The sequence below is a fragment of the Acinonyx jubatus genome, chromosome C1 (genome assembly GCF_027475565.1).
Source record: "Acinonyx jubatus isolate Ajub_Pintada_27869175 chromosome C1, VMU_Ajub_asm_v1.0, whole genome shotgun sequence".
In the NCBI taxonomy this organism is placed as follows: Eukaryota; Metazoa; Chordata; class Mammalia; order Carnivora; family Felidae; genus Acinonyx; species Acinonyx jubatus.
The window spans coordinates 195,309,626-195,322,115 of record NC_069381.1 but is presented as its reverse complement, the minus strand read 5'-3'; the positions used below and the strand labels follow the sequence as shown (position 1 = coordinate 195,322,115).

Genomic DNA, 12,490 nt, shown 5'->3' with positions numbered 1-12,490 from the left:
GGAGGAAACTTTTGGAGATGATAGATATGTTTATGGCATAGATTGTGGTGGTGATTTCAAGGATGTATATTTATCTTCGAACTTACCAAGCTGCTTACATTATCTTTGTACATTTTTTTTGTATGTCATTCATACTTAAATAAAGTAGTTAAAAGAAAAAAAAAACAGGAGAGTGATAGAAGCAGAGTAAACAAGTGCATTCCTGGAGAGAGTAGACAGGTTCAGGGAATTGTGTGCACTGACCTGGGATGGAAGCAACAGTCAGAAAGCCAGTCAGTGTGGCCAAATCCTGTGAGAAGCACGTTGCCTTTGGGTAGTCCCACCACCTTCCAGAGGCGGTCCTCCCCACAGGAGATTAGGATGTCTTTGCAGGGGTGCATGATGATGCTGCACAGGGAGAGATAAGAGAAGAGAGTTATGAGGCGATAACAGCAAACTGTTCCACATTTTGAATAAACAAAACAACAGTAGATAAACAACAACAAACAATCGCATTTCAGGAAAGCAGGACCACAGGACTGCTCACAGAGTACTATTTCAGAAGTCAAAAGAGCCAGCTTCTACCTCTTGGTGATGGCTCTCACAATCACCATCAACCTAACAAACTTCACTGGATCTCAGATTCCTCGTTTGTAAAATAAAATGATTGGTTTAGGTGATGTTCCTGTCTTAATCCTGACTTGAACATAATAATTCTGATTTTTCTTTTATGGAGGAAAAGTTATGCCAATGATAATTTGGCGTTAGGGTATTTGAACCAGTAGGCATGCTTATTATAGAAAATCAAGAATCTTTTCAGACTACAGTATATCTTAAATCAGACATTATCCAGGAAGAGATCATGAATCATAACCACATTATCACAGCTCTATAACAAATACTGTAAATGAAACATTAACTCCATGGCCCACTATCTACACAAAGCAAAGAAGCTCAAATTCTGTGTTAATATGCCACTTAAATTGGCTTCAGTCAATGCACAGTACACAAATTATGGTAATGAATTCAGGATGCATAAGGCAATTCCCACTCTATAAAGGCATAGAGGGAAATGAGAAAGAAGTATGTAAAATTAATGATTAACACATTAAGCAGTATTATTTGAACTGGGCTATGATCATTGTGGCTATTTAAATATTGGAGTTAAACCATTCTAAAATCAAGAGTCTACAAGGTTAATGCCTGATATTTTATCTATGGCAATGTTTTAATCCTATTTATATAGAGTTTCATCTATGCTTTACAATATAATAGGAACAAATGTGCCCAATGTTAAGCACCTATTAAAATTTTAGCCAATATATTACCAACAAATTGTTCAATTTCAACATAGCCATCTCAAATCAAAGACATAATTCATTTACTTGCCTATATAGTGAAACAAAACAAAAAACGACTTTAAAAAATAAAAATTACACATTCACTTCTCCCACAGTCCATTCTATGAATGGTCATGTTTCTCTCTTCTGCAATGTAGACTTTAGGAAATTGCTTTCCCAATGACATCATGGTCTCAGTCCACACCTACATCATTAACTCCAGGGCTTACATGAGAGCAAAACATTCCTCATCATAGATCCCTTCCAGTAATACGATTAAAATCCCAGAATTTGAGTCTGGAAAATTATTTCTCACATTAGATCTATATAGTTTTGGAAATCTGCTGGGGTCAGTCAATGTTGGAAATAATCAATTTACAGGCATGTAACCACTATGACCGGGACCCTCTTTCTAGTGAGACCCTATTTTTCCCCAGCATTCTGTTGCTCAAAATAAACACAAACGGGAAATTAGCCATTTTGCAATTCATCACAATGTTAGTTTGTGACTTTCAGAAGACCAACTCAGGAAAGGAATTTATTACAGCTCAAATGGGGTAGAGGATACATTTACAGAACTTAATTAGAAGAAAAATATGATGAGAGGTAAAAAAAGGCCAGATTGAAATAAATTCTATATTCAAACACATAGAAGAAGGAAAACCAAATCCTTGAAGCTACTGAGTATGATATATGTTGGCTCACAGTTTTCCTGGCAGACACATGAACACTTGACTAGATGATAAATTACCCTCTTTAAGTAAGATAACTAAAATCATTGATGTCTTTACGGACTTTGAGAGATAAGTTTCCAAAATGACTTTTGTGAGGGGAGCTATTTGTAGAAGTTAAGGAAAAAAATATAAACAAACTCATTGGTAGTTAATCAGTCTTGAAAGTGTTTTTTTCCAGGCTCTTCCTGATCTCTTCTAATTTGGGGCCTCCTCCAAACCATCTATAACATCCACTTCTACTTCACATGGTCTTATCCTAGTTATCACACTCTCAGGCTTCTTTGTTCATGTAATTCTTTTCTAACATGGACTCTTTTTTTTTAATATCTCTATCTATAAAGGAGTTTTCTTGTAATCATTCTGGACAAATTTCAGTCAAGAAACTAATATATTATTATTTAAAGAATATATTTTAATTCATTCATGAAAGAGTCTTTAAGTGAAGAGAACTATATCCAGCATATACAGAAGAGAATGCTTTCATCACAACCAATCAATCAATACTTGTTATTGAATTAGTCACTGATAAGTATACCAGCAAATACTGGGTCATAGTGATAAAGACCCCCTATGAAAATTAGCAAATCCCAATTCAGATCACTCCATATGGGAGAAGATCAAGATTGGGAACACAAGTTAAGGGCCATGGACCAGAAATATTTCCCAAGGTACCTAAGTTCAGTGTTATTGTCAACTCTGCAGTGAGGCACTGGTATCTGAAATCTTCCTCCTCTTCCTCTTCATTGTCGATTAAAAGCAATGATATCTAGCATTGTTTGAAAATTGAACATACACCAGAAATGGTATGTTTTTGTATCCTTACAAGTTCAATGAAAGTTCAGGAGGGCAGTGGTTTAGGTCTGTCCATTTGCTGTATACTTGCTGTATACTCAAACCCAACAATGGCTGGTACAAAGTAGCTACTCAATAAATGCTTGTCAAGTATCTCAGTTATTAACAATTAGTTTTGTTATTTTGTGACTAAGTAAACAGAGATTGGGATATTATATAAATTGCTTAAGTTCACATGTGGTAATGGATGGAGGCTGACTTTGAACTCACAACAGTCTCACTTTGGAGCTCATGATTTTAGCTACTTCTACTTAGTATCAGTCTTTCATAGTTTATTATTTATATGTGTATATTATAAACATCGATAAATTCTCATTATAGAGATTGGAGATATTATTTCACATAAGTGCTTAAGTTATTTAGTCCCTATTAATAGAATTAAAGAACACATCTAGGAATTGTCAATGTATATATCAGAGCTGGGTACCATTTAACCTCTCAGTGTCTTTTTTTTGTTATGTTTCTTTAGTTTTGAGAGAGAGAGAAAGCTAGAAAGCAATGGGGGAGGGGCAGAGAGAAAGGGAGACACAGAATCTGAAGCAGACTCCAGGCTCTGAGCTGTCAGCACTGAGCTCGATGCAGGGCTTAAACCCATGAACTGTGAGATCATTTCCTGAGCCAACGTTCGATGCTTACTGACTGAGCCACCCAGGTGCCCCTTGACCTCTGAGTGTCTTAAAGGCTGTAGTGGACCCCACCCTTTACAACTAAAGTGCTCTGCTGTTGTAGGGAAAACCAGGTGAGTAGCATTTTCCAACTTCCTGTCTGCATAAAGCTTCTGTGCTGATTAATTGTATGTTGCACTTAATAAGATCTTTCTGAAAGATCTTATTCTCTGGTGTTAATTTTATGAGCCTTGTATGTACTTCAAGATTTCAGAGAGCACTGAATTTTTATCCACCTATTTCCATAAGCACTCTGTAAAGGAAAACGTAGAAGGATATTTAGTAAGCGTTGATTCCATAGACTTTTATTTCACTGAGAATTTCCCCAGTATATTCAGGCCTCAACTTTTATCATTTTGCTTATCTCTGAATCAGTGTTTTCAGGACTTTGAAGAATAGGAGAAATAATGAACACTTTATAGGAGTAGGTTCCTGATTACAAAATTACAAACATTAACTCACTTAATGGTCATAATATCCCTGTGAGTTAGGTCTACTATTATACCCATCTTGCAGATCGTAGAACTGGGGCACATACAGGTTAAGTGATCTGCTTAAGGTCATGAAGCCAGCAAGTGACAGAGTGAGGACATGCATATGAACAGAATGTCTCCAGAGTCCAAGTCTCTCAGTAGAGTGAGCTCAGAACCTCAGCTGCCTTTTCCTTTTTTGATGACAACAGAAGCAGAAGCCATGGCATAGAGTAGACTAGTATTTAAGAGTGTGGGCTCCAGAGTAAGATGTGAGTTTGAACTCTTACTCCAGTGTTTACTTGCTAGGCATCTTTAGACAAATCACTTCACTAGCCTTTTCCTCAGCTTCCTCATCTGAAAAATGGGAAGAATATGATACAGACCTCAGAGGTTTTTTTGAGAATTAAATAAGTAAATACATGTACAGGACTTAGAGTAGTGGTAAAAAAGTAATGAAACCTCAGTGAATGTTACCACAGCACAGAGTCACTGAGGCCAGCATGCCTAGCTTGAATATTGGCTTACAACTTAATAGCTAATTACTTTGTATAACCTCTCAGCCTCAGTTTCCATATTTGTGAAAAGGAAAAATAAAACTCATTCATAGAGGTGTTGTGAGGTAAAAGAAGCTGGTATATGTAAAGTGGTTGAAACAATATCTGAACATAGTTGGCTGTCCATAAATGTTAGCTATTATATTATTCAACACTACTGAATTTCATCGTAACCTGGCCCTCCATGTAGTTAACTTCTATAAACGATACATGCTTCTTTTAAAGAACATGGGTAGTAAATTTAATACTTCAAATTGTAGATATTTAGAGATAAATGATGTTTCCATGTGGTTTGACAGACATCGGTCACTGCTGGGCTTTATTTGATGTCGAATCATCTGGTAAAAAGGCAGGTCCCAAACATAATACTTTCACAGGTAAACCTAAAGAAGTTCTGTGGTTGTTTATTTTATGATATGATTTTAAGAAATGCATTGAGGGAAACAGTGGACAGTATGTATACACTGCCTCCTATTCCTGTCGTCATGTATACAACTGGGACAAAGTAGTTGTGGACCATCGAGCAAAACCTCTGCTAGGTCATAGACCTGCTGAGATGAGAACAGCACAGTTCCTCTCCCCAAGTTCGGTCCACAAATAGAGGTGTCCCTCTTGTAACCATAAAATGACTTTGCTTCTCAAAGATGTCTTACTGAAGTTCTAATTAATAAGAATAATGAGCTCTTACTGAATATCTTCCTGGCACCTGCCCTAAGTGCCACAAAGTCATTTTACTTTAAACTTTGAATATAAGCTTTCTGCTTCCCTTTAACTTACTATTAATTATAATTACAAGATTCAAAGACAAAGGCCCTGTCATCTCATTCCCAAGTTAATAAGCTTGTGACTAGGGTGGAAATAGTACAGGAAAACATCTTAGGGATTTAAAAAAAGAAAATGTGGATGAATGCTAGTTCTGCTTCTTTATCAAGTCATGTCCTGATGAAGCATCCATAAAATGTTTTGTTAAACAATACCCCAGGCAAATTACATAAACTATTATGTTCTATGAGAGATTTTTATTTTACAAAAGGACACATTCCTTATAATAGACCACATGATATATACTTCAAAAGCTCTCCTCTCTAATTGAAATTGTTCTTTCCAGTAGTGGCATTACACAAGAATATTTTGGAAGGAATATGTGTAGGTGTATGGCGAACACTATTAATTATCAGTAGAGTCAGTGACATAAGCACCGCTGTTAGACTTTTCAAAGAGAAGAATACTAATCCAAAAAAAAAAAAAGATTGTCACAAGAAAGACTAATTAGATACCCCTGTCTTCACTTTGGGTTATTCAGCATTGTAAATGTTTCCTTCACTTCAGTTCACAGGCTCTAATTATTTCCAACACAGAAGATGCACAGTAGTTTGAAAATGAATCAATATCAAAATGTATGCCCCATAAACTTTAGGTGACCACTTAGCTACTTATCCTTAGTGACAGCACACCCTCACACATAACATATGTTTTTATCCAGCTTACCCAGACAGGTATATATAAAAGGCTTGTCTCCTTGCTTAGCTAATAATTGCATCTTATAATTGGATATGCATCGAGATTTACAAAGCACTCTAACATGCGACTTTTTTCATTATTTCGACAAATATGTATCATGAGCCTATGATGCAGTATGCAAAACAGACAGGGGCATCACCCTCATCATTTCACTCATTTACATATGAATGGAGGGAAACAAATAGCAGCAATACAATAACTGAACAAAATGATTCAAGTATAAGAAAAACACAAAGTGATGTGGCAATGATTGAGGGGGTGTGTTATTTTTGATGAAGTGGTTAGGGGAGTCCTCCTTGAAGATATGACATGCTAGCTAACATCAGAATGGCAAGAAGGAAGAAGCATCTTTAGGATGATATAGGGGCAGGTGATTTCAGGTACAGGTGACTATGCATGTAAAAGCACAATGGCTGAAAGAAATTGGTGTATTCAAGGGAAAGAAGACCAGGGGGACTGCTGGAGCAGGCAAGGAGGGCTGTGTTGAGGATGGATGAGGAACCGTAGAAAGACAAAGACCAGATCATGTAGGGCATCATAGGTTGAGAAAAGAAGACCGAAATTTATCACAAGATCATTTAAGTAGGAGAATGGTATATAATTGGTAAGTATTTAAAAGATCTCTAGCTGCTACATGGAAAATGAGAAAGTGCAGAGCAAGAGAGGAAACCAGGACATTTAGCTAGAGCTGTACAGCAGTAACCTAAGAATAATGGCTGTAAATCCATTTAACATATAGCTTCTCATTACTATGACAGATGTCACTTTAGCTTACTAAGATTTTCATCATTGTCTTTAGGAAGTGTCAACTCAAAGTTGTTCTCACCAATAAAAAATATTAAATAAGTTAAGTGTACTTTAAAAAGTGCCAAAGTAAAATGGAATAAAACTCATAAAACATATGTATGCACAAAACAAAATAATTAGAAATCTGTCAAAATAAGGTATCAGGTCATATTCATTTTTAGAATTCAGTGAAGGAAATGTGAAGTATTAAATATTAATACTTCTCTGTCACTTTAAATTTAAAAATTGTGATACTACAGATTTTATTCAAAGCTAAGTAGGATTTATATTGTTAAGATCTGGAAAGTAGCACTTCCTTTTATTTTTACTAAATAGGTGGGCATTGTCACAGTTTACAGACTTATTAATAATGCCCTGAATGGTAGTCAGAAAGGCTAACCTCTCCTTTTTAATTTTTTGTTCGATGTTCTTGCAAACATTGTATATACATTATATTTACAGTAAATTTGGAGTAAATAGTTTTTACTTTGTCCTGCTATCTGGCTGGTAATGCTAATCCAACCATCAACAGGTGAGGCAAGGAAGACTGGATGTGTGTTCTGGGTCATCAGTGGGGAAAGGCCTTAAGCAGTGACTTAGATGACACAGTAGATACTCAAAAGGCCAAATATAAAAAGAACAAATTTACACACAACTTATGTAACATCTTAACATTCATCCATATAAGCAGTTGATAAACTAAACCAAATCCTTTTTAACGAGATATAAATTATTTGGCTTTTCTCACTTCATGCAAAGAAGCAGTTCCCTTCAACTTTCCCAAAATCTTTGTTTTCTTTGAATTGCATAGCACAAATGTGTATTTTTAAAATAAGTTTTCTTTAATTTCAGATGTAATAAGTTTTCTATGAAGAGTTTTCAAGTTAAATAAATTTCAAGTAAAGTCCTAAATAAATTAAACCAACTCCATACTTATAAATAAGAGAAATCTTAATTTTGTTATACTAATGTCTAGACTAATATAAACACTCCATTGAGATTTATAGATTTGTATTTTAATATGACAAAAATCTCCAAATACACATGCAAAGGTAAAGATTTTTCATTAACAATCAACCCAAAGTCACTTATGAAAAGTCAACATATATGCGAATATGCTGTCTAATAATTTTTCAAAATGTACTGTGGCCTCATCTACACAACTGGATGTCTCTGTTTCACAGGGTGGGGAAGCTCCCACTCTCACGAATGCATAAATGATGCCATTTCCAAATTGTCTTTGAAATGAAAATTTTTAAGACCTGGGGACCAGTGGCCCTGAACAAAAGTCATCCTCACATAAAAATGTGATATCATTTATTCTGTCTCCTTCACTTTATTCTTGTTTTATTTATCAAATAAAACAAAACTTAGAAAAGGATACTCTTAATCTGAATATCGTTTAATTTTCTCTAGAGCTTGCTGAAGTTTCTACTATATGAAAGACCATTTCAAATACAGACTCAACTAAATTAAATGTATAAACTCCAAAGACAAAGGAAGCCAGGACGTGCTATTCAGGTAAATGGAAGGAGGAAGATCATCAAAACAGTTTAACTGTTTTCAGATTTATGAAAATATCTCCTGGAACCTTCCTGTTACTTTAGCAGCTGAACATTTTATGCTACATAGTTTTATACACACTGTGCTTCATGTTATGAAATCACTGTAGTTCTTTATGGTTTAACAGGTTTGAAAGTTACATTACACATTTATGTTCTTAAGAAACCCATTTCAATAATAAAGTTTATTTGCTTATTTCATGTTTCAGCAATTTACAAGAACCCTTTGTAGCTATGAATATAAAAATTTTCCATTCCACATCTTAGTATAATAGTGACATAGAATAGATGCTTTTTTAAGCTAAAGTCAAACATCCCCACAGTAAGAGCTCTATCATGAAATCTCTTTTCCAGGAGAATATTTAAAAATACGACTGAGATATATAATCTAGGAATAATTGGGAGTATTACTACTTAAGATATGGAATTAAGGTAAATTTACATGCTATAGTACAGAATTCTGTTCTGAATGTGGCCCAATTTATTAGAAACCACCAAGCCAATGTGAGGGTTGTAATGATGTTTCACTACCAGCTCTATTTTTGGTACATATTTGATAAATAAATTAGAAAGCCAAAATTAAATATTTTTGATTGCTTTATTTTTGAGAAATAGTAATGTTTAGCACTTTTTTAGAAACATGTTTTGGAATTTAAGGAACATGTTGAGATTATCATAAATTATAGAGATCATTCTGAATATCAATTTCTATATTAAAAAGTGTCTTAAGACTGTGTTTATATCACCCTGGCCCATTTGTGTCAGAGTCCATGCAGCAGGACTGATGGGGACAAGAAATGGCACTAATTTCCTAGTGTGGCACTCACTGTATGTAACTAAGGATGTTCGAGGGGAAGCTGGAGCTGCCATGAGTGAGCCCCTGATCTTCCCAGTGAATGTGGGAGGAAGAAGGGACAGGAGTAAAACTCAGCTACAAAAACATCTCACTAAAGCTATTTAAAAATCACAAACAAATTAAGTTCAGGGTTGGCGACCAGAATTGATGAATACAATGAAAAATTAAGTTCACGGGGTGGAATTAGGTGGCCAACTGGGCCAAAGTGAGAACTGGTAAACACCTAAGATGGTAGGACTTAAACCCTACAGGTCCAAACAATGACAGATTTAGAAAAGCAAGAAACCGACAGGAAATGTGTCTTGATAATTTGCCATGCAGTAGGTGCTGTTTTATCTTTTATTCATATGAATTCGCCTCTAGGTTGTAAATGCTACTGACATCTTCCTTCCTCTCCATGTGAGAGAGACAGAAATGAAGAGGGGTGTATTGGCTAGTTGTTCTTTTCCTAACTACCCACTTTGGGTAAGAAAAGGGGACAGAGAGAGCAATCCAAGCAGCAACCTGCTAGAATCTCAGGTAAGCACTGGAGTTTCTGTTTACACTCAGACCAATATTACAGTCAGAACAGGAGCAACTGGGGGCTCCTGGGTGGCTCAGTCGGTTAAGCATCAGACTCTTGATTTCAGGTCATGATCCCAGGGTTGTGGGATCAAGCCCTGTGTGGAGCTCCACACTGAGCATGGAGCCTGCTTGGGATTCTCTCTCTCTCTCTCTCTCTCTCTCTCTCTCTCTCTCTGTCCTCTCTCCTGCTTTCTCTCTATAAAACTATATATATATATATGTGTGTGTGTGTGTGTGTATATATATATATATAATTTACATATTATATTATATATTATATATAAATAATATAATTATATATTATACACAATTTACATATCATATATCATATATATAAATGATATATATAATATATATAAATATATATAATATATATAAATAAAAGAACAGGAGCAACTGCATATTCAATTCCATGATATATTATCTATTTTTACTTCTGCCGATTCGTGGGAGAAATAAAGGTATGTACCATTCCCAATTATCTGAAGGATACAGCTTAATTGAACCTCCTTTTATAAATAACTCAAATTACTTTCCTTATGCATATTTAACATCTGCAGCAGAGACTCTCTTAAAATTTTTCAAAGCTTCCCTATACCATATGGCTCTGCCTTCAATTACTTTTTGCATTGTGTGTGTGTGTGCACATGCATGTGCAGGCATGTGGGTGTGAATATACAACTGACATTTGAACATTTTGTTTATTTATGTAATCCTTAGCAAGGAAAAGAATCTCACTATAAGAGCAACCAGGAGAGGTGGTACGTGTTTGCTGCAGTGTTTATCAAGCCCTTAATCCTTCTTGTTCAAGCCTCCTCCTGTGTGTTGTTTTCCACTTTACCTCAATCATGTAGGTATAAGAATGCTGAGGCTAAGGTTTTGTGTGCTTGAGCACTCTGCTTTATTTTTTCTCAATCTAAGTTTTCAGTGACCTGTAAAATTTCACCTGATTTAATAACTTCACTTATTATATATATTTCCATCCTCTTCTACAACAGATCAGCTGCTTCCACGCCCCTTCCCCACATCTTTATCAATATTGCTAATGCAATAAAGCAGATTTCAAACCGAAGGGTAGAAAAGAATGATGTGGGCAGATAATCATGAGAAATACTTTTTTATTTTAGGTCGAGTTAGGCACTGGCAGTTCTAAACACAAAGTTGCAAATGTGTTAATAACAATCATTCTTATTTGGGGCACGTGTGTGGCTCAGTTGGTTTAATGTCTGACTTCGGCTCAGGTCATGATCTCACTGTTTGTAGGTTCCAGCCCCACGTTGGGCTTTGCACTGACAGCTTGGGGCCTGGTCCCTGCTTCAGATTCTGTGACTCCCTCTCTCTCTGCTCCTCCCCTGCTCGCACTCTGACTCTCTTGCGCTCTCTCTCTTTCTCTCTCAAAAATAAATAAACATTAAAAAAATTAAAAAATAATCATTATTATTCTAGAACATTTTGGCAAAAGGAAATTATTTTGTTATAGCATGTTATTAGTTTGACAGAAATAGAAGGAATTTCATATGTTATGATAATTTTCTTTTTTGGTTAAGACAATCACAGCAATAGTTTAAGCAATGGAGCTCTACATAGCAGTTACTCTCAAGGTTGTGGTCTGTGTTACTCAGCACTTGGAGGATACCTAAGCCTTGGTTTCCTGTTCCTTAAAATAGGAATAATAAGTGCCTTTAGCTCATATAGGAGATTAGATGAAATAATTCATAAATAGTGCTTAGTGCAGTTCCTGGTGTTCAATAAAATTAACTATTCCAATTCTTATTTTAAATAGTTTTGGCAGCTCTTTCTCACATAGTAGATAGTGAGTTCTTGTAAACAGAATTATCTCCTAAAGATGTCCATGTCTGAAAGGGGAGGTCATTCAAAAGACATGAGAGTTGGTTGACCTGTGACCTGAACTTGGGCAGTCATAGCCTCCTCACTCCCTCTCCTGTCCTTGGAATGTGGGTTCTGTTTGTCTTTCCTGTTACCAGAGGCTGCTCCAAGGACATGGCCTTGAGACAGTGATGTGGTGTGGAGAATATCTGCATGATATACATGACTGAACCCAGTTAAGTCCTCTATATAAACTTTTAAGATTTGGCAGGTGGGCTCAGGGATCTATTCGTATTGCCACCACCGAAGACAAGGCTTGTATGTTAAGTTTCCTTGATTATTAAAACAACTACCAACCGGGAGGGGGTTGCCTCTTTCTTCAGTCTCTTCCTGAACTCTGAGTACGGGAGTTGATTTCAGATGACATACAGAAAGCCTTCAAGGGGGTTATGAACCAACAATGTCCAAATCCTTGAAGTCTGGGAATATGCTTAAAGTAAGAAAAGTACCCTGGAGGGTGGGTCTAATCTAATCTACAGCAGTCATTAAAAAAAAAATGAGACAGAAATGTAAGTCAGAGATATTCAAAGCATGAGATTCGATCCACCTTATCTGCTTTGAAGTTGAAGGAAGGGGAAAATGGATCACAGAATGTGGACGACGTCTAGAAGATGAGAATTGTTCTTACCCTGGCAGCCAGCAAGGAAAAAGGAACCTCAGTCCTATAAGTATCTAGAACTGAATTTTGTCCACTATCTGAATGAGGCTGGAAGCAGA

At 36.0% G+C, this 12,490-nt stretch overlaps 1 protein-coding gene across 2 annotated transcripts in view; it reads right to left on the bottom strand.

The window, feature by feature from the left end:
• Nucleotides 1-12,490, bottom strand: part of SPAG16 (sperm associated antigen 16) — a 983,948-nt gene that overhangs the window by 505,157 nt on the left and 466,301 nt on the right. For both annotated transcript variants that reach the window (XM_027051529.2, XM_027051521.2), the window contains one exon: nucleotides 244-387. In XM_027051529.2, coding sequence (XP_026907330.2) covers nucleotides 244-387 — 144 coding nt within the window. The remainder of the gene's footprint in view (nucleotides 1-243; nucleotides 388-12,490) is intronic.